General features: G+C 36.1%; 1 protein-coding gene across 1 annotated transcript in view; it reads left to right on the top strand.

Moving 5' to 3' along the window:
• Positions 1-21,511, top strand: part of XPR1 (xenotropic and polytropic retrovirus receptor 1) — a 197,047-nt gene that overhangs the window by 17,954 nt on the left and 157,582 nt on the right. The window contains exon 2 of the mRNA XM_079105928.1: positions 6,695-6,746. Within this exon, the coding sequence (XP_078962054.1) occupies positions 6,695-6,746 (52 nt within the window). The remainder of the gene's footprint in view (positions 1-6,694; positions 6,747-21,511) is intronic.

Here is a 21,511-nt window from a genome sequence, read left to right as displayed (position 1 = left end):
TTTTGTGACTTTGGGGAAATTCTTGGAAGTTTTGTGAGCAGAAAAATCAGACTAGTGCTTTGGTGTTTTGGAAAGATTGATTTAGCAGCAATTTGTAAGATGTGTCAAAGAATTGAAAATTTGTAGATGGGTAAACCAGATAAGAGACTGCTGAAATATTTTAGATAAAAAGTATAGAAGAGAATGAATGCAAAAGACATTTTCATAGCAGACTTGACTGAACCAGATTTGTAAATGCACAAGTGAAAAGAAGAAAAATTTAAAAATGTAAACTCCACTAGGATAGGGACTTTATTTTCCTCATGGTATGTCTCAGCTGTTTAGAACACTTGGCACACAGTAAGTACTTTATAATTATTTGTTGTAATGAATGAGACCATGGTGACTGAGAATGTGCATCTGTGATTTGGATACTGGTGATGGCATTAATAGAAATAAAGAACATGGGAACATCAGGTTTTGGGGGGAAATTTTGAACATTGTGAATTTGTGCTTCCAGACATGTAGCTAAGGAGATGCATTCAGGAATGTCCCTATGGAAATAGTGAAAACCATGTCAGGGGGTATTAAGGTATATAGTGCAGAAATTTATAAGTGTGAATATAACATGACATTCCAAATGGTTCCTCTTATTACAGATTACATATATTTTATATATTTAATATACATGTAATTTAATAAATTCAATACAATTTAATGTTGTAACAACTTCTGAATATTGCATTGCCCTTACTGACTGCGTACTTTCAAATGCCATGAACATTTTTAATCATGTATGATATTTTATAATACTGTAGACTTTAAATTAATGTACAAAAAGCACATTTTTTCAATTCTAATAAGATTATAAGAATTTATGATGTTAAGTTTTTATTGACTTTAAGGATTATTTCTGTCACCAAAACAAAGCTAGATTATTTCTGTTAAGGACTAGAAATGAAGATAATTTAAGATGCTGGTTCTTTGTACAGGACATGTGAAAATGTCCTGCTTTTGAGGTTTATAATTTGATTTACAGAACTGTCTTGTGCATTTTAGCATCAGGAAAGCATCACTGATATCACTTAGCTCGTCATCTGTGTCTGATGTAATTGACTTGCACATTATTCACAGACTACCCAGTATTTCTGGTGAAATAAACATAAAAGGGAATGCAAAAGCAGGAAATAGAAACTGGAAAAGAGATAATTGGAGAATTTTTCTGAGGGATTGTAAATCAGCACATAAAATACATACTTTTAAGAATATAAAGTTTTATTTATTTAAGGGCTTCATTTGGAAAACTGATTCAGATAAAAATGTATCTATAAATTTCATCCCATTGGGAAACATTATTAATGGGTTATGACTACTTTATGAAAACAAATATTACTTGCTCTTCTTCAAATGCCTGTTTATTTTGTCTGTTAACCTACTAGATGATGATGTGCTGACTTTAAATGAATGTTGAAACCATAGGTTAGATATTTTTATTGATGGTGATGATAATATTTATAATATGTTATATATAAGGCTAATGGGGAGCTAGGAAGTAGGAGATTTGTTCTAACTTTTGATCTCTAAATGATCTGTGAAACCCTTCTGTGTTCTGGAAAGGAGATTAGAGGTGATCTACTTTGGGTTATTAAAAATTAACAGCATAAGAAATTTATTTTGATGTTCTCATTAAACATATATGTTAAGTTTGAACTATACCCCATTTATACAATAGGTACATTGTACAAAATTAAAAATTTTTTTTTAGATTGAATAATCTGGTGTCATTAGGAGACCTTGTTATAGAAAGAAAGCATACTCAACTGGAATTGGCATATATTTTTGTTAGGAATCTGTAAGTTTCCTGTGAGAACTTAAAAAAATGGTCACATCAGTAATCATCTGAAAATAAAATCGGAACATATTCTAGGTCATCTAGATGATGACTATTTTATAAACTAGCAATGCTGGGATATTGCAGTTTCTATGTTTATGCTTCTTGGGGCATATTGGCTCCAGGGGGAACTATACTACTTTGTGAGCAGTTAAGAACTGAGGACTTGGGGGTGTAGCTCAGTTTAAGAATGCTTACCTAGTATTTGTGAGACCTCATGTTCCATCCTCAGCCCTGCAACAACATAACTGGTTGAGGCATATGTAATGCATGAGTGATGTATTCCTGCCTAATAGACAGCCATAGTCCATGGTATGATATAGTTTGTGGTAGTTCAAGTTCTATTATTAGCTAACATTTTTGAGCATATTTTTACATTCTAGGCAATGTGCTATGTACTCTTTGTGTATGATTGTGAATCAAAGTTAATATGAGAACTGTGTTTTAAGAGTTTTTAATCCTTATGATGGATCTATAAAGTATGTGTAATCACTATTCCTGTTTTACAGATGAGGGAATTTAAGTACAGAGATAACTAATTTTCTTAAGGTTACACAACTCCTAAGTGTTAAGAGTTGGTTTTCATGTACATTGACTGACTCCAAATCTTCTAACCACTCTGTTGTGCTGCCTCATTGTATGGATAAATGCTTGGAAAATTGTATCACCTCTGACACAAAGTAAAATAGGCATTCCAAACTCAAAAGAAGGTGTATTTGTGGCACTCAGCACTTTTCAGCTGATTGGAGTGGCATACACCTGTAATTCCAGCCATTTGGGAGGCTGAGGCAGGAGAATCACAGGTTCAAGGACAGTCTCAGCCACTTAGGCACTAAGCAATTTAGTGAGACCCTGTATCACAGTAAAAATTAAAAAGGGCTGCAGATGTAGCTCAGTGGTAAACTGCTTCTGGGTTCAGTCCCCAGTACCAAGAAAGAAAAAAAAGATTGTATTTAGCAAAACAGCATGTTTTTTTCTTCATGTTAATATTATTGATTGTATAGTTTTGGTTTTGTGGCTGTTTTTATTTATCTAATTTGTAAGATTTTACTGTTACATGAATTGTTATAAGCACTTGGAGTTTTGTCCTAGTTTATGTTTATATATATTTCAGTAACATAAAAATAACTTATCAAGGGATTCAAGATATGAAGGATTGCTTTCAAGCCTTTGGAAATCAGAAAACAGGAATGCATATGAATTAATATTGATTCATCATGTAAATTCAGAGTTTTATATAAAGTATTAGATTTTCTTAAAGTAAAAATAAAATTAATTGAAGAAACTCTCTTTGAGTTCCCAATGCAGGTAAGTACTTTGAGCGATCTATAGATGAACAGTCCATAAGTACTAATGTAGACAGTACCTGGGAGGGTTTTTTCCTTGTTTCTGATGTGGACTGTCTCTTATCACTGACGTATAGAGTGGTCCATTTATGGAGTTCTCTAGGCAATGTTACTGCTAAAAACGTAGATGGTCTCTTAATCAGAGAAAAATGAAGTAGCGAAAAGCAAAATGAGTTGCCAGTGATTTCACTGAAATTTGTCTTGATTGAATTGAAATTATGGTTCTTTTATAATCAGAATGAAGACTATTGTAATTTTCCTTTTTAAAAATTTTAATTTATCTAAATTTAATTTGATAAGCTTTGTTTTTGCAAATTTAATTAATTATTAAATGTCAGAAATTCTGTTTAGTGTGCTTTGTGAATCATTTTAAATTTTTTCCAGAGAAGAAGCTCTTTTGAATTCAAGGACTATTTATTGAGCTCCTACTGTACACAAGTCACTTTGCTTGTTATTGACAGTTTATTTGGTTCCTGTTAGCATTATTTAATTTTGGCACACATTCCTGTTATACCCCACAAATAGAAAATCTTCATTCAAACATTTGAGCCTCTGATATTACTTATTGCGATAGATTTATTTATGTAACTCTTCTCTGGCTAGATTTTTTTGTTCTTTTTTTCCTTATATTTTTCTACTACTTTTTTTGCTTGTAGAAATTTGTTCTGTATTCAGCAATCTTCTACTCATTACCCTCTTGAAATATCCTGCCAGAGAACAGTAAAATGACCATAGTCTGCCCACATAGGACTTTGATATAAAATTTGAATCAGTGAAACTGAATGAAATAAAGACTTTCGTATGTTCGATAAGATCTTTTTTTTTTTTTTTTTTTTTTTTAGGAATAACTGATTTTAATCTGATAATAATTACAATTTTATAGGACTAAAGTCCACTTTAAGCTTAGGACAAAAATCAACATTGGAAACATTGAAATTTTTATAATAATAATATTAAAATTTATATTTGCTTTTAGCTCTGTATCTTCAAGTTGGCAAAATCCTGGCCCATACTGAATATGTTAATAAAGATCATTGGCAATTCCATAGGGGCGCTGGGAAACCTCACCTTGGTGTTGGTCATCATCGTCTTCATTTTTGCCGTGGTTGGCATGCAGCTCTTTGGTAAGAGCTACAAAGAATGTGTCTGTAAGATCAATGAAGACTGTACGCTCCCACGCTGGCACACGAATGATTTCTTCCACTCCTTCCTGATCGTGTTCCGAGTGCTCTGTGGAGAGTGGATAGAGACCATGTGGGATTGTATCTGATAAGATCTTTAGAAATAACTTATTATTTTAATCTGGAAGTTAGTGGTCCCTGAGACATAAAACTGTAAAGAAAATATTGAGTGTGTATGTAATTGTCTTAAAAGATGTTTCAGATTTTTGTCACTTTCCTGTAGGCTTGATTACAAACAAGTTTAAGAATAAGTGCTTGGTAAAAAAGAGAATAGCTTCAAAATGTAACCTTAGGAAAATTGTATTTGATTAATAAAGGTTTTCTGAAAAGGTAATGGTGTGGTGTAGTATTTTGTGCCACCATATTTTAACACCAAATGTGGTACTTTTTTTTGATAACAGCCAGTTCTTCAGTAACAACTGTGTGGACAGTTTGATTCAGTTCAGAAACTACCTACCTTTTGTTAGCGCAGACTCCATAGCTTAGTAAGAGTTCAGCACAAGGTCCCTATTTAAGATGTCAGCCACAAGTGGAGTGCAAATATGGAGATTCCTAGAGCTCTCCCTCAGATTTGATAATTTGCCAGAACGAGTCACACAGGAAAGCACTAAGTTAACAGATTGATTATAAAGGGGACAGTTTAGAAACAAGCTAATAGAAGCTGGGCATGGTGACACATGCCTGTAATCCCAGTGGCTCGGAAGGCTGAGGCAGGAGGATCGGGAGCTCGAAGCCAGCCTAAGCTAAAGCAAGGCACTAAGCAACTCAGTGAGACCCTGTCTCTAAATAAAATACAAAATAGGGCTGGGGATGTGGCTTAGTGGTTGAGTGCCCTGAATTTAATCCCTGGTAACCACCCCTCACCCCCTGGGGAGAAAAAAAAAAAAAAACTTCATAGAAGAGATGCATAGTGCAAGGTATAAGGCTGAGGATGGCATAAGGGCTTCCATGCACTCTTGTAGCCTTAATGTGTTCGCAAACCTGGGAAACTCTGTGAACCTTGATGTTTGGAGGCTTTTATTGAGGTTTTATTTTACAGACATGAAATCATTTCAGTTGGTGATTAACTCCATCTCTAGCACCTCTTCCTTCTTCAGAAGTTTGGTGGTGGGGCTAAAGTTGTAATTGTAACATTCTAATCATTTGTTTTTTCTGGTGACCAGTCCCTATCCTGAAAATATCTGGGATCCCCCCCATTGATCCATTTCATTAGTAAAACGATGTATTCCAAAGGTTTTAGGGGCTCTGGGCTAGGAACTGGACACAAAGACCAATTATTTATTTTTTATTACACCACAGTTGTATTACTATATTGCCTCTTTCTTTCTTTTTGGTGTTATGTTCTTTATGATTAACTGTACACCAGTGGTTCAAGGAGAGGTGATTTTCCTTCCCAGGGACATTTGGCAATCTCAAAACTGAGAGGTGAGGGTTGTTACTGGTATCTAGTCTATCTCTAGTCATGAGGGATGCCACTAAAAACCCTACCCTCAAAGAATTAAAGGTCAAGAAATCCTGCTTTGGATCATTTTGGGAATTGTCAGTGTTTAGATTGAAAGCAGTGGTACTGGATAAAGTCACTAAGCTTTTGACTAATCTCTCAGCCTTGGAGGCTTGTCTACTCATTGACTGAGCCATTTTGATTCATATGGAAAACTACTACTCACTCCTTTCCCAAACTACTTGTTGAGAGAACAAACTGCAACTATTCAAATCATTTAAATATGGTTGTTAACTAAAAAGAAAACTATAAAATCTATATTATCTTTATAGTTTTAAACTCTTTTGGAGGACTTTACAGAGCTCCACTGGAAAGAATTTGTATACAAGATGAAGAGTGTTTTGGAGATATGTTGCATAGCAATGTGAATATACTTAATACTACTGAACTGTACACTTAATGGTTAGGACATTGAATTTTATGTTATGTAAATGTTACTCCGCACCCAAAAACTGTGTTTTTATCCAGTTCTTCATATTTTCTGATGCCAGGACTTTTTTGTTCTCTGTTTCTTTCACTCTTTTTTCTTACTGTAAAGGGTTTATGATCTTTCAGGTGATTTTTCATTCTTTTCCAAGTGCCCTTTAATTTTTAAAGTGTAAAAATTGGCTCTCCTCTTAAAGACTGGACAATATTGAATGGATTATTAAAGTTAATCGATGTATTTTGCTAAATTCTCAATTTAAGGAGCTATAGGTAGTCATTATCTGGATATTGAAAAAGAAGTCTTTAGCTTCAGGTGCTTTCAATGTAAAGTTTACTTATTTCATGTATTGCTTTTCTTTCTTTCTGATAGGCTTTCAAGGATATGCTGTATTCAGCTCAGGACCAGGCACCTTCAGTGGAAGGTAAGATGAATTACCCTTTAGGTTTAGTGACAGAAAAATCTTTTTTAAAGGAAAGCTGTTATTAACAGGAAAGTGTGAAACCAATATAACTTTTCCTATTGTTCTTTTTGCTTTTTTTTTCCCACCATTTTTTTTTTATTGTAAACAAATGGGATACATGTTGTTTCTCTGTTTGTACATGGCGTAAAGGCATACCATTTGTGTAATCATAAATTTACATAGGGGAATGTTGTTTGATTCATTCTGTTATTTTTTCCCTTCCCCCCACCCCTCCTACCCCTCTTTTCCCTCTATACAGTCTTCCTTCCTCCATTCTTGCCCCCCTCCCCAACCCTAACTCTAACCCTAACACTAACCCCTCACTCCCCCCATTATGTGTCATCATCCACTTATTAGTGATATCATTCGTCCTTTGGTTTTTTGAGATTGGCCCATCTCACTCAGCATGACATTCTCCAACTTCATCCATTTGCCTGCAAATGCCATAATTTTATCATTCTTTATGGCTGAGTAATATTCCATTGTATATATATACCACAGTTTCTTTATCCATTCATCAATTGGAGGACATCTAGGTTGATTCCACAATCTGGCTATTGTGAATTGAGCAGCTACGAACATTGATGTGGCTGTATCTCTGTAGTATGCTGATTTTAAGCCCTTTGGGTATAGGCCAAGGAGTGGGATAGCTGGGTCAAATGGTGGTTCCATTCCAAGTTTTCTAAGGAATCTCCACACTGCTTTCCAGAGTGGCTGCACTAATTTGCAGCCCCACCAGCAATGTATGAGTGTACCTTTCTCCCCACATCCTCGCCAACACCTGTTGTTGCTTGTATTCTTGATAATCGTCATTCTAATTGGGGGTGAGATGGAATCTTAGGGTGGTTTTGATTTGCATTTCTCTTATTACTAGAGATGTTGAACATTTTTCCATATGTTTGTTGATTGCTTGTAGATCTTCTTCTGTGAAGTGTCTGTTCATTTCCTTAGCCCATTTGTTGATTGGATTATTTGCATTCTTGGTGTAGAGTTTTTTGAGTTCTTTATAGATTCTGGAGTTTAGTGCTCTATCTGAAGTATGAGTGGCAAAGATTTTCTCCCACTCTGTAGGCTCTTTCTTCGCATTGCTGATAGTTTCCTTTGCTGAGAGAAAGGTTTTTAGTTTGAATCTATCCCAGTTGTTGATTCTTGCTTTTATTTCTTGTGCTATGGGAGTCCTATTGAGGAAGTCTGGTCCTAAGCCGACATGTTGAAGATCTGGATCTACTTTTTCTTCTATAATCTGCAGGGTCTCTGGTCTGATTCCGAGGTCCTTAATCCATTTTGAGTTTAGTTTTGTGCATGGTGAGAGATATGGGTTTAGTTTCATTCTGTTGCATATGGATTTCCAATTGTCCCAGCCCCATTTGTTGAAGAGGCTATCTTTTCTCCATTGCATATTTTTGGCCCCTTTGTCTAGTATGAGAAAATTGTATTTATTTGGGTTTGTGTCCGTGTCCTCTATTCTGTACCATTGATCTACCTGTCTATTTTGGTACCAATACCATGCCATTTTTGTTACTATTGCTTTGTAGTAGAGTTGAAGATCTGGTATTGCGATATCCCCTGCTTCACTCTTTCTGCTAAGGATTGCTTTAGCTATTCTGGGTTTCTTATTCTTCCAGATAAATTTCATAATTGCTTGCTCTATTTCTGTAAGGTACATCATTGGGATTTTAATTGGAATTGCATTGAGTCTGTATAGCACTTTAGGTAGTATTGCCATTTTGACAATATTAATTCTGCCTATCCAAGAACATGGGAGATCTTTCCATCTTCTAAGGTTTTCTTTAATTTCTTTCTTTAGTGTTCTGTAGTTCTCATTGTAGAGGTCTCTCACCTCTTTTGTGAGATTGATTCCCAAGTATTTTATTTTTTTTGAAGCTGTTGTGAATGGGGTAGTTTTCCTAATTATTCTTTCCAAAGACTCATCACTTATGTATAAAAATGCATTAGATTTATGTGCATTGATCTTATATCCTGCTACTTTACTGAATTCACTTATGAGTTCTAAAAGTTTTCTGGTAGAGTTTCCTGGTTCCTCTAAGTATATAATCATATCAGCAAATAGGAATAGTTTGAGTTCTTCTTTTCCTATTCATATCCCTTTAATTTCTTTGGTTTGTCTAATTGCTCTGGCTAGAGTTTCAAGGATGATACTGAATAGAAGTGGTGAAAGAGGGCATTCCTGCCTTGTTCCAGTTTTTAGGGGGAATGCTTTTAGTTTTTCACCATTTAGAATGATATTGGCCATGGGCTTAGCATAGATGGCCTTTACAATGTTAAGGAATGTTCCCACTATCCCTATTTTTTCTAGTGTTTTGAGCATGAAGGGATGCTGTATTTTATCCAATGCTTTTTCTGCATCTATTGAAATAATCATGTGATTCTTGACTTTAAGTCTATTGATATGATGAATGACATTTATTGATTTCCGGATGTTGAACCAACCTTGCATCCCTGGGATGAAACCCATTTGATCGCGGTGCACTATCTTTTTAATATGTTTTTGTATGCGATTTGCTAAAATTTTGTTGAGAATTTTTGCATCGATATTCATTAAGGATATTGGCCTGAAATTTTCTTTCCTTGATGTGACTCTGTCTGGTTTAGGTATCAGGATGATATTGGCTTCATAGAATGAGTTTGGGAGGGTTCCCTCCTCTTCTATTTTATGGAATACCTTGAGAAGTATTGGAATGAGCTCTTCTTTAAAGGTTTTGTAGAACTCGGCTGAGAACCCATCTGGTCCTGGACTTTTCTTTGTTGGTAGGCTTTTGATGACCTCTTCTATTTCATTATCTGAAATTGGTCTATTTAAATTGTGTATGTCCTCCTCGTTCAGTTTAGGCAATTCATATGTCTCTAGAAACCTTTTTCCTTTTGATAATGTGATTATTTTATGTTTAAGCCAATTTTTTTTTTTTTGGTTCTAGCTCACATTTTTGTTAAATTTGTGTTTTCTGGGACCAAGTTAAGTTACATGGCTAAATAATGATAGGGTTACTGTTGCTCAATTTGTCACCAAAAAGAGTATTTCAGAAGTTAAACCTAAGAGATGCATAAGACTTTTTTACGTATTGATTTTTACCTCTTTCTGTGTTTTCTTTGAATATAATTTTTAGTTGGACATTTCCTTGAATCTGTGTATTTTTAAAAAGTTAGAGTTTTCATAAACATTACTTTGGATAATACTAGACTATTTAACTTGGTTAAAAAAAAGCTAATTTTATATTTCAATAAATAAATTGACCGAGTGCATATAGTTTTTACACCAACATAAAATTGAAAAACACTAAGCTGAACCATTGTTAAGTTGGGATTTTCCATATCATATTCTTTTCTTTTCTGTTTATTATCAATACATAGAAATAAATCAATTCTGTATCATGAAAAAAAATCTTTTACAACTTCTCTAAATAAAATGAAATATTTAGTTATAAACCTTATAAAATATGCATAGAATTGGTATACTGACAATTATAAATTACTGATTAAAAAAAATAACAAAAACCTAAATAAGTGGAGACGTGTCATGTTATTGGAGAGGAGGATTCAATGGTAGACGTGGTTCTCCCCAAACCAGCCTATAGTTTACAGTACATTTCAAATCCCAGCATATTTTTATAGACAGAAACAAGTTTATTCAAAAACTAGGGGGTAATGCTGGGGAGTGATATTAGCTAAATTTTATTGTTATATTGTGTGCATGTATGAATATGTAATAACAAATTTCATCAATATGTACAACTATAATGCACCAATACAAAAATGAGGAAAGAAACATAATAATAGAAAATTTTCCATTGTTTTTTTGCTTTTTTTTGTGAGGGTGGGGATTGAACCAAGGAGTACTCTACCACTGAGCTGCATCCCCAGCCCTATTTTGTATTTTATTTGAAGACTGGGTCTCAGCACCTTGCTTTTGCTGAGTTGGCTTTGAACTTGTGATCCTCCTGCCTCAGCCTTCCAAGCCGCTGAGATTAAGGCCTGTACCACCAAGCTCGGCTTTGTTAGGATGAAGAAAATTAGATCATTCATTTGTTGTTGATAGGAATAAAAAATCGTACAACTACTCCAGAAAGTATTTTCCAAAATCAACATGTAATAGCATTTGTTCTTTTCAGCATTCATCACAAAGGAGTGAAAACTTACGTTTAATAAAAACCTATATACTAATGTTCATACCAACTTTCTTTAAAATACCTCTAAATGGAAAAGAAAAATCCTGAATTTAAAAAAATAAATAAATTGATTTCTGATAACATTATTACTCTTCCCAGAAGCATTGGGAAAGGCTTATAGAGTTAGATAAACTATATTAGGTAGCAATAGGTAGAGAGCTTAAAATGAAGATAAAGTGAAGACGAAATGATGATAGATTAGATAACATCAGTTCCTGGAAGAGAAAAAGAATATCAGGTTAAAAACTAAGGAAATCTGAATAAGTGATGGACTTTAATAATAAGGTACCATTATTCGATCATTAATTGTGACGAATGTATCATATTCTTGTAAGATGTTAATGATGGGGAAACTGGGTGGAGAACATATGGGAACTCTGCTATCTTGGTAATTTTGTGGTAAATCTAAAACTATGCTTAAGTAAAGACTTCATTTAAAAATAGATATGACTTAAATAGTTGTAAGAAGCTAATTGTAAATTTAACTGAATTTTCTAGAGTTCAGAAGATAGAGGAGAACATGATTTCAGAATTTACATAATGGGGTCTGGGGTTGTGGTTCAGTGGTAGAGTACTTGCCTGGCATGTGGGAGGCACTGGGTTTTATTCTCAGCACCACATGTAAATAAATAAATAAAAAAAAGGTCCATTGACTACTAAAAAAAAAAAAAAATTAAACAAATGTGTAAGGTCCCGGATTACATTCTCAGAACTGGGGCGGGGGGCAGTTATGATAAAACTATTCCTTAAAATTTTTTTCACATAAGGTAAATTTATACCAGCTCCTCAGGAAAGGTTAACTTTTACTTGAGATTTAAGAAAAATTCTTCCTCTGGTTTGTGTGATAATAGTATCTTCAATAACAGTTTTACAAAAAACATGCAAGAAGGCTGCATTCTTGCAGTCCAAAGAGATAATATAAAAACTTACTGTGACCTGAACATTCCTAATCTGGTCCTGTTTTCATCATCTCACTTTGTGCATTTCTTCCCTGTTTGCTAGGATCCTATCACATTGCTTTTCTTTTTTTTTTTGACACTTCAATAAACATTCACTTTTATTTAGTAACAAATTGCATATATAGTGTAATTATAAGTAAAAATTTGCTGTAAGCTGGGCATGGTAGCCCATTCTTGGGGTCCTTGGGAGCCTGCGGAAGGATTTTCACAAGTCCAAAGTCAGTCTCAGCAACTTAGCAAGTTCCAAAGCAACATAGTGAGACACTTTCCCAAAATTCTTTTTTTTTTTTTTTTTTTTTTTTTTTTTGGGTGCTGGGGATCGAACCCAGGGCCTTGTGCTTACAAGGCAAGCACTCTACCGACTGAGCTATCTCCCCAGCCCCTGCTTTTCTTTTTGTTCCTAAATCAGGCCTAACTTGCCCTTACGTTAGACCTTTGCTTTGTCCCACTCTTGATAATCATTAGAGCATTCATGGCTATGTCCTTCATGAGGCCTTCTGAATACCCAGTCTAATGTAGTCAGTCACTCAATCATATTATAGTACAGTACCCTGTTTCATTTATTTTTTTTTCATAGCCTTTGCCACTTTCCGATCTCTTCTGTAGGTATGCATGTTTTCAGATTGATTTAGTAATTCTCTGTCTCTCTGGAATATAAGTGTCTTAAGACTAGGGATTTTGTCTTTTAATGGTTTCATATTTAGTGTCCCAAAGAGGCATGAAGTTTACATATTTACTTCTTAGCATATCAATAAGTAGGAATAAAAATGAATTTTTACCTTCATTCTTACATGAAATCAAAGTATTTTTTATTTAAAAAAAAGTAAATTAACCTAACTTCTTTGTGTCACTTAAAATTTTTTTTTTTTACTTAAAAATTCTCCTGATCTAGCACTTTTAGGTATAGCATTTTACCTGCTGATTGAATGGGTAAACATATTGTTGCTGAACCTGTAATTTTAAAAGGTAGTATTCTTTAAAATGAGTGGAAAAGTAGATGATGTGAGATCACTAGTTTTAAAGGTTTTGTGTTTTTGTGGGATTGTGTTGTTTGATGCCCAACCATGCTGATAAACCTTATTTTATAACCTTTGAGGGATGTGTTTTTTTATAAGACACTAAACTACTTTCTCATGTTTTCCTTTCAAAGATAGATGATTTGAAAGATCATAGGTGAGCTGTTGGAGGATTTTTTTGTATGTATTTACTCAGTTGAATAAATTTTCGATACTATTTGAAATAAAATAGAAAGACTTACTGTTTGAGGTGGAGATATAGCTTTATAGTACCACACTTGCTTAGCCAGTGCAGGCCCTGGGTTCGATCCCAGCACTGCAAAAAAGAAAAAATAAAAAAGACTTATTGTTTGATAGTTTTACTTTTATAGTTTGCTTCTTGTCATTTCTTCCTTAGTTTTTCCAGCTCTCCCCCAATTTTTTAAAAAAATGTTTTCAGTTGTAGATGGACATGATATCTGTCTTTATTTTTGTATGTGGTGCTGAGAATTGAACCCAGTGCCTCACACGTGTGAGGCAAGCCTCTACCACTGAGCCACAACCCCAGTCCCCATAATCTTGAATACAGGATTTTTGGGAACATTTTTACTTAAGTTCTTTCTGTTTATTCTCCTTGGTTAGCAGATGTCTTATAGTTTTCCTGAGCTCCTTAGAATTCAGCTTTTAGTGACCCTGAAGATGAAAGTAGGCTTGTAAATAATTCATTCTGATTATATGCTTGAATGAACAGAGTCCACTCCAGGCTTCTACTTCACCTCTGTCCCCAGATCTTTGTTGTTTTAACAAATATGAGCTTTTTTTTTTTTTTTTTTTTTTTTTTTTTAAATTCTGGAGAATGGAGGGTTGAATTGCATTTCTGAAATTCATGAAGTAGTTTTTGCATGTATAGGATTACTGTTAAATATGTACATACATAATACATTACCTTTTCATGTTAGCTATAATCTTGTCCTCTCTCCCCAGTTTTCCATTTTAGGCTGCATGATTCTCTCAGAAACATTTTTTATGACTTTTCTCACCTAAAAATAAAAACATTGATATTTTTAATATGGAAAACTGTATTAATTTGCTACATTTTAACTGGGCAACTGTAAAGGGTAGCTTTTCCAAGTTTTCTATTAGTGTTTTGCTGGTATGGTGTCTTAGCCATTTATTGTCTCTTTAAAAAAATCCTTCTGCTTGAAGTGGTTTAATGTTTCATGAGAAGACTAGATTGGTAATGAATTTAACCACTAAAATTAAACTTATCTTTAGTCACTACAACTTTGTTTTGAGAACCATAAAGAAATATAGATGGCTAAAAGTGGAAGAGCTGAACTAGCAAGGTAATTGTCATTTCTTTAAGAATGGCATATTTCCTTTCATTAACTTCCTATAAAAGGGATGAAAACACCTGATTGATGTTTGAAGTCATGTAATGGAGTTATTTCTGAAGGGTGTGCCTTATTGATCCTTGTTTCATGTTTATGCTAGAAAAGGATTTCATTTTCATTTGTGTTGTGGAAATGACAGTTTGTAGATAACAAGGATTATTGCCTTAAAAAACAGATTTGTGTATTCTTTAAAGATATTGCCAACCCCAGTGTAGTTCACTAACAGGAACTAAAGAACAAATAGCATTAGTATTTGAGTAGAAGACATATCTACTTAACTTTCATAGAGAATGAGATATAATTTAATGCTCATTCTTAGACATTAGATGATAATAGAAATATTAAAATTATATTATAAAAATAAATACAACCTAGAGTAGTGTGCAGATGGAAAGCTGGAGGAAATGAATTGCTTTGAATACAGGCTTATAATTTTTCTTTGTGATACTGTAGAACACTTAATAAGTATCTTCAATGTTTAAAATTTTCACTTATAAAAATTTATAACTTATAAAATCACTACTTAATTATCAGTGTGCTATTTCTTTTATTAAGTTTGAGGGAGGGAAGGTCATGAAATAAAGAAGGGATAACTATAAAACATTAAATTATGAAACAAGTTGGGCACGGTGGTGCATACCTGTACTGCCAACAGCTCAGGAGGCTGAGGCAGGAGGATGGAGTTTGAAGCCAGGCTCAGCAAAAGCAAGGTGCTAAGCAACTCAGTGAGACCGTCTCTAAATAAAATATAAAATAAGGCTGGGAATGTGGCTTAGTGGTCGGGTACCCCTGAGTTCAATCCCCAGTACCTACCCCCTTGCAAAAAAAAATCACGAAACTAGAAAGCTCTGGGAATTATTGGTGTTGACTCTCAACTGTAGAGAAAAAGGTAACATACCATATGAATGAATCTGATAATTTCAGGTAGAATTTCCTAACCCAGCCATTAGAAAGCTAGAACAATTGTTTAAGCTTAAAGTTGGTGAAGTTTAAAGTAAAAGGCTACCTTAGGTGTTTGATCAAGAAGAGTGAAAAAAAGGTAGAAAGGAGCAGAAGAAGTTATAACTGGCGAATAGTTTTCTAGCAGTAGGTATATATTATTCAGTAAATGAAAAATTCCTTTCCTCAAATTATTATACTCAAAAAATTATTTATTAGAGCAACAACTTCTGTTTGAGGCAATACAAAAATGAGGTGGTCAATAATAAAAAAAATGGGGAATCCCTTGAGTTAGTTTCCTGTGGCTAACATGAAAGTTTTCCATGAACTTGATGGTTCATGGAACAATAAAAATTTATTGTCTCAGAATTCTAGAGGCCAGAAGTCTGAAAATAAGGTAGGTATAGGACTACCCTCTCTCTGGAATTCTGGTGGAGAATCTGTTTTTGACCTCTTCTAGCTAAAAGGGTGCTGGTTTCCTTGGCACGTGAACACTTAAGTTCTGTCTGTGCTTTTTCCCTTTGCCTTGTCCTCTGTTCTCCTCTGTATATCTGGGGACATTTGTCATTGAATTTAGGGTTTACCCAGATCATACGGGAGTTAGGAATCTCAAGATCCATAACTACATTGCCACCCCTTTCCACAGTATAGCATCATATGTTCTAGGAATTTGACATAGATACCTGTTTTGGGGCTACAGATGGCTTTTTTTTTTTTTTGCCTGCCAAATCTTAAAATGTAAGTTAAAAATTTAAAAAAAAGTTTTTTTCTTCAAATTGTGAACCAGTTAGAGATCCATATGAGCATTACTGTCTATTCTTTTGTGAAAAGTCAAATGGTGTCAAGGAGAAAAATTCAGGTATAACTCCTAGAAAATGAAAATAGACGAGTCACTATTGAAAAAGCTACAGTGCATAAAATATTGTAAAAAAGTTTATTTGCCTCTAACAAGAGTCACTTACAAAGTATTCCATCCATATTTTCCCTTAAGTTCTTTGTTTTCATTATCTTTTCTGGGCGGCGGGGAAGCAAACTTCTTCCTAGTATAGAGGTTAAATGCTTACTCCCATCAATTTAAAAAAATATATGGGATTGATTCCCAAGTATTTTATTTTTTTTGATGCTATTGTGAATGGGGTAGTTTTCCTAATTTCTCTTTCTGAAGATTCATCACTTATGTATAAAAATGCATTGGATTTATGAGCATTGATCTTGTAACTTGCTACTTTACTGAATTCACTTATGAGTTCTTAGAGTTTTCTGGTGGAATTTCCAGGTTCCTCTAAATATATAATCATGTCATCAGCGAACAGGGATAGTCTGAGTTCCTCTTTTCCAAATTGTATCCCTTTACTTTCTTTGGTTTATCTAATTGCTCTGACTAGAGTCTTAAGAACGATATTGAATAGAAGTGGTGAAAGAGGGCATCCCTGCCTTGTTCCAGTTTTTAGGGGGAATGCTTTCAGTTTTTCACCATTTAGAATGATATTGGCCATGGGCTTAGCGTAGATGGCCTTTACAATGTTAAGGAACGTTCCCACTACCCCAATTTTCTCTAGTGTTTTGAGCATGAAGGGATGCTGTATTTTATCGAATGCTTTTTCTGCATCTATTGAAATAATCATGTGATTCTTTAAGTCTGTTGATATGGTGAATGACATTTATTGATTTTCGGATGTTGAACCAACCTTGCATCCCTGGGATGAAACCCATTTGATCGTGGTGCACTATCTTTTTAATATATTTTTGTATGTGATTTGCTAAAATTTTGTTGAGAATTTTTGCATCGATGTTCATTAAGGATATTGGTCTGAAATTTTCTTTCCTCGATGTGTCTCTGTCTGGTTTAGGTATCAGGGTGATATTGGCTTCACAGAATGAGTTTGGGAGGGTTCCCTCCTCTTCTATTTTATGGAATACTTTGAGAAGTATTGGAATGAGCTCTTCTTTAAAGGTTTTGTAGAACTCGGCTGAGAACCCATCTGGTCCCGGACTTTCTTTGTTGGTAGGCTTTTGATGACCTCTTCTATTTCATTACTTGAAATTGGTCTATTTAAATTGTATATGTCCTCCTCGTTCAGTTTAGGCAATTCGTATGTCTCTAGAAACCTGTTGATGTCTTCGCAATTTTCTATTTGTTGGAGTATAGATTTTCAAAATAGCTTCTAATTATGTTTTGTATTTCAATCCTGTCTGTTGTGATATTTCCTTGTTCATTCCGAATTTTAGTGATTTGGATTTTCTCTCGTCTTCTCTTTGTTAGTGTGGCTAAAGGTTTATCAATTTTGTTTATTTTTTCGAAGAACCAACTATTTATTTTGTCAATTTTTTGTTTTGTTTCTTTTGTTTCAATTTCATTGATTTCAGCTCTGAGTTTAACTATTTCCTGTCTTCTACTACTTTTGGTGCTGGTCTGTTCTTCTTTTCTAGGGCTTTGAGCTGTAGTGTTAGGTCGTTTATTTGTTGAGTTTTACTTCTTTTATTAAATGCGCTCCATAAAATAAATTTCCCTCTAAGTACTGCTTTCATAGTGTCCCAGAGATTTTGATATGATGTTTCTTTGTTCTCATTTACCTCTAAGAATTTTTTAATTTCCTTCTGTTATCCATTCATCATATAATAGCATATTGTTTAATCTCCAGGTGTTGGAATAGTTTCTGTTTTTTACTCTTTCATTTATTTCTAACTTCAATCCATTATGATCTGATAGAATACATGGTAGTGTCTCTATCTTCTTGTATTTGCTAACATTAGCTTTGTGGCATAATACATGGTCTATTTTAGAGAAGGATCCATGTGCTGCTGAGAAGAAAGTGTATTCGCTCTTGGTTGGATGGTATATTCTATAAATGTCTGTTAAGTCTAAATTATTGATTGTGTTATTGAGAACTATGGTTTCTTTGTTCAATTTTTGTCTGGAGGATCTGTCCAGTGGTGAGAGAGGCATGTTAAAATCACCTAGTATTATTGTGTTATGGTCTATTTGATTTCTGAAATTGAGAAGGATTTGTTTGACATACATGGATGAGCCACTGTTTGGGGCATAGATGTTTATGATTGTTATATCTTGCTGATTTATGCTTCCCTTAAGCAGTATGAAATGTCCTTCTTTATCTCTTCTGACTAACTTTGGCTTGAAGTCCACATTATCTGAAATGAGGATGGATACACCAGCTTTTTTGGTGAGTCCATGTGCATGGTATGTTTTTCCCCATCCTTTCACCTTTAGTCTATGGGTATCTTTTTCTATGAGGTGAGTCTGTTGCAGGCAACATATTGTTGGATCTTTCTTTTTAATCCAATCCGCCAGTCTATGTCTTTTGATTGATGAATTCAGGCCATTAACGTTCAGGGTTATTATAGAGATATGATTTGGTTTCCCGGTCATTTGGTTCATTGTAAAAATTTTATTTATTTATTTATTTATTTATTTATTTATTTATTTATTTATTTATTTATTTATTTGACATGACTTGGTTCCTCCTTTATTTGACAATTCCTTTAGGTTAATTCCTCCTTTTGCTGATTTGCTTCTTTGTTTTTCATCTCTTCCTCATGGAATATTTTGCTGAGAATGTTCTGTGATGCTGGCTTTCTTTTTGTAAATTCTTTTAGTTTTTGTTTATCATGGAAGGATTTTATTTCATCATCAAATTTGAAGGTAAGTTTTGCTGGGTATAAGATTCTTGGTTGGCATCCATTTTCTTTCAGGGCTTGAAAAATGTTGTTCCAGGCCCTGCTAGCTTTTAGGGTCTGGATTGAAAAATCTGCTGATATCCGTATTGGTTTCCCCCTGAATGTAATTTGGTTCTTTTCTCTCACAGCCTTTAAAATTCTGTCTTTATTTTGTATGTTAGGTATTTTCATTATAATGTGCCTTGGTGTGGGCCTGTTGTAATTTTGTGTATTTGGAGTCCTATAAGCCTCTTGAACTTGATTTTCCATTTCATTCTCCAGATTTGGGAAATTTTCTGATATTATTTCGTTGAATAGATTGTTCATTCTTTTGGTTTGTTTCTCTACGCCTTCCTCAATCCCAATAATTCTTAAATTTGGCCTTTTCATGATATCCCATAGTTCTTGGAGATTCTGTTCATGATTTCTTACCATCTTCTCTGTTTGTTCAACTTTGTTTTCAAGGTTAAATATTTTGTCTTCAATGTGTGAGGTTCTGTCTTCCAGGTGTTCTATCCTATTGGATATGCTTTCTATGGAGTTCTTGATTTGGTTTATTGTTTCCTTCATTTCAAGGATTTCTGTTTGTTTTTTTTTCAATATCTCTAACTCTTTATTGAAATGAACTTTTGCTTCCTGTATTTGCTCTTTTAATTGTCGATTGGTGCGATCATTCAATGCCTGCATTTGCTCTTCCATCTCATCATTCAGTGCCTGCTTTTGCTCTTTTATCTCATCGTTTGCTTCCCTGATCATTTTAATTATGTACATTCTGAACTCCTTTTCTGTCATTTCTTCTGCCATGCTGTCATTGGGTTTTATTGATGTAACATCTAGATTTGTTTGGGGCATTTTCTTCCCTTGTTTTCTCATATTGTTCAGGTATCGGTGGATGGCTGAGATATTGCAGATTTCCTCTATTGACTTATAATGTCCCTGAAGATTTCTAGTATATCCCCTCTTAGCCTTCAGTAGGCTGAAGTCTTGGAGGAAGTTGGTAATGCGGTGCTCCACAAGGAAGCTGGCTCTCTAGGGGTGGTGGCCTTCAGGTGGGGTATATTCCCTGCTAGTGGGCAGAGGTGCCTCCACTTGTTGATGAATGGTCATCCAAAGGGGAACTAGGCTATGGGCTGAGGCAAGGCCTGTTTGGGCCTGTGTCTCTGGTTTTACCGTCCTTGTGGGAAAACCTCACCCAGTAGAGAAGACTCACCTGGTGGGGAGGTCTTGCTAGTCAGTTTCCCTCCTAGAGGTTCCCCTCAATCTACAGCTACTGCTTGGGCTGGGCTGCCTTCCTCTGCAAAGTTTCCAGGGGCCCGGCCCTACCTCCTGGGCCTGGGAGCCTCACCCTTCGCAGACGAGTCTCCTTAGGCTGCCCCTCCTCAGAGAATCTGCCCGCAGTCCTGGAACCTTCGCTACGCCCCTAAGTGTGTCTCTGTGTTCCTCTTCCACCAAGAAGCCTCCTAGGTTCTGGGACCCTGCTCTGCACCTAATTACCTGGCTGTGCGGCCCCTCCTCTGAGCAGCCACCTGGAGCCCCGTACAATCGCTCCGAGTCCCAGAGACCCGCCACACGCCTCTTCCTCCAGACAGCCGCCCGCTGTTCCTGTGCGGTCACTAGAAGTCCAAGGAACTCACTGCCTGCCTCCTCCTCCCGCCAACCGCCCGTAGCCCTGGGCAGTCACTCTGAGTCCAAGTGACCCGCCCCGTTCCTCCTCCTCCTCCAGGTAGCCCCCCGGGTGTTCAGGAGCGGTCACTCTGAGTTGCTCTGAGTCGCTCTGAGTCCACATGACCCGCTGCACGCCTCCTCTGGGCAGCCGCCCAGAGCTCTGGTGAGGCCACTCGAGACCAAGCGACCCACCGCGCTTCTCCTCCAGGCAGCCCCCTGGTGTTCAGGAGTGGTCGCTTTGAGTCCAAACAGCTCACCACTCGCCTCCTCCTCTGAGCAGCCGCCTGGAGCTCCAACACAGTCACTGCGAGTGCAAGCGACCCGCCGCGCTCCGCCTCCTCCTCCTCCTCCTCCAGGCAGGCCCCGGTGTTCAGGAGTGGTTGCTCTGAGTCCAAACAGCTTGCTGAGCAGCTTCTCCTCTGGCAACCGCCTGTAGCTCTGGTGCATCCTCCGAGTCAAAGCGACCTGCCGCGCTCCTCCTCCTCCTCCTCCGGGCAGGCCCCGGCGTTCAGGAGTGGTCACTCTGAGTCCAAACAGCTCTCCTCGCAGCCCCTCCTCTGGGCCGCCGCCTGGAGCCCCAGTGGTTGCTCCGAGTCCAAGCGCTGTGCTGAGCGGTCTCCTCTACAATGCTCCCAGTTGTCCGAGTTCACTGCTCCAGCGGGGGAGGGGTGTCTCGCTGGGCAGCTCTACTTCACAAATTCCCTGCCTTCTGGGACTACCGCCCCATCCGGGACGCCTCCCCAATGGGAGAGACTCACCCGGCTGCTTTGAGTTGGTCCCAAGTCTCTCAATATCTCCTCTTTTGAATCCTGAGTCCTGGAGCAACATGAAATGCAGCCACCCTCCAGTCCACCATCTTGAAACCCCCTTATCTGCAAAGATTTTAGAATTTTTTTTTAAGGAGGGTCCGTCCTC

Source organism: Sciurus vulgaris, assembly GCF_902686455.1.
Source record: "Sciurus vulgaris genome assembly, chromosome: 12".
Classification (NCBI taxonomy): domain Eukaryota; kingdom Metazoa; phylum Chordata; class Mammalia; order Rodentia; family Sciuridae; genus Sciurus; species Sciurus vulgaris.
This window is presented reverse-complemented; position numbering and strand designations above follow the sequence as displayed.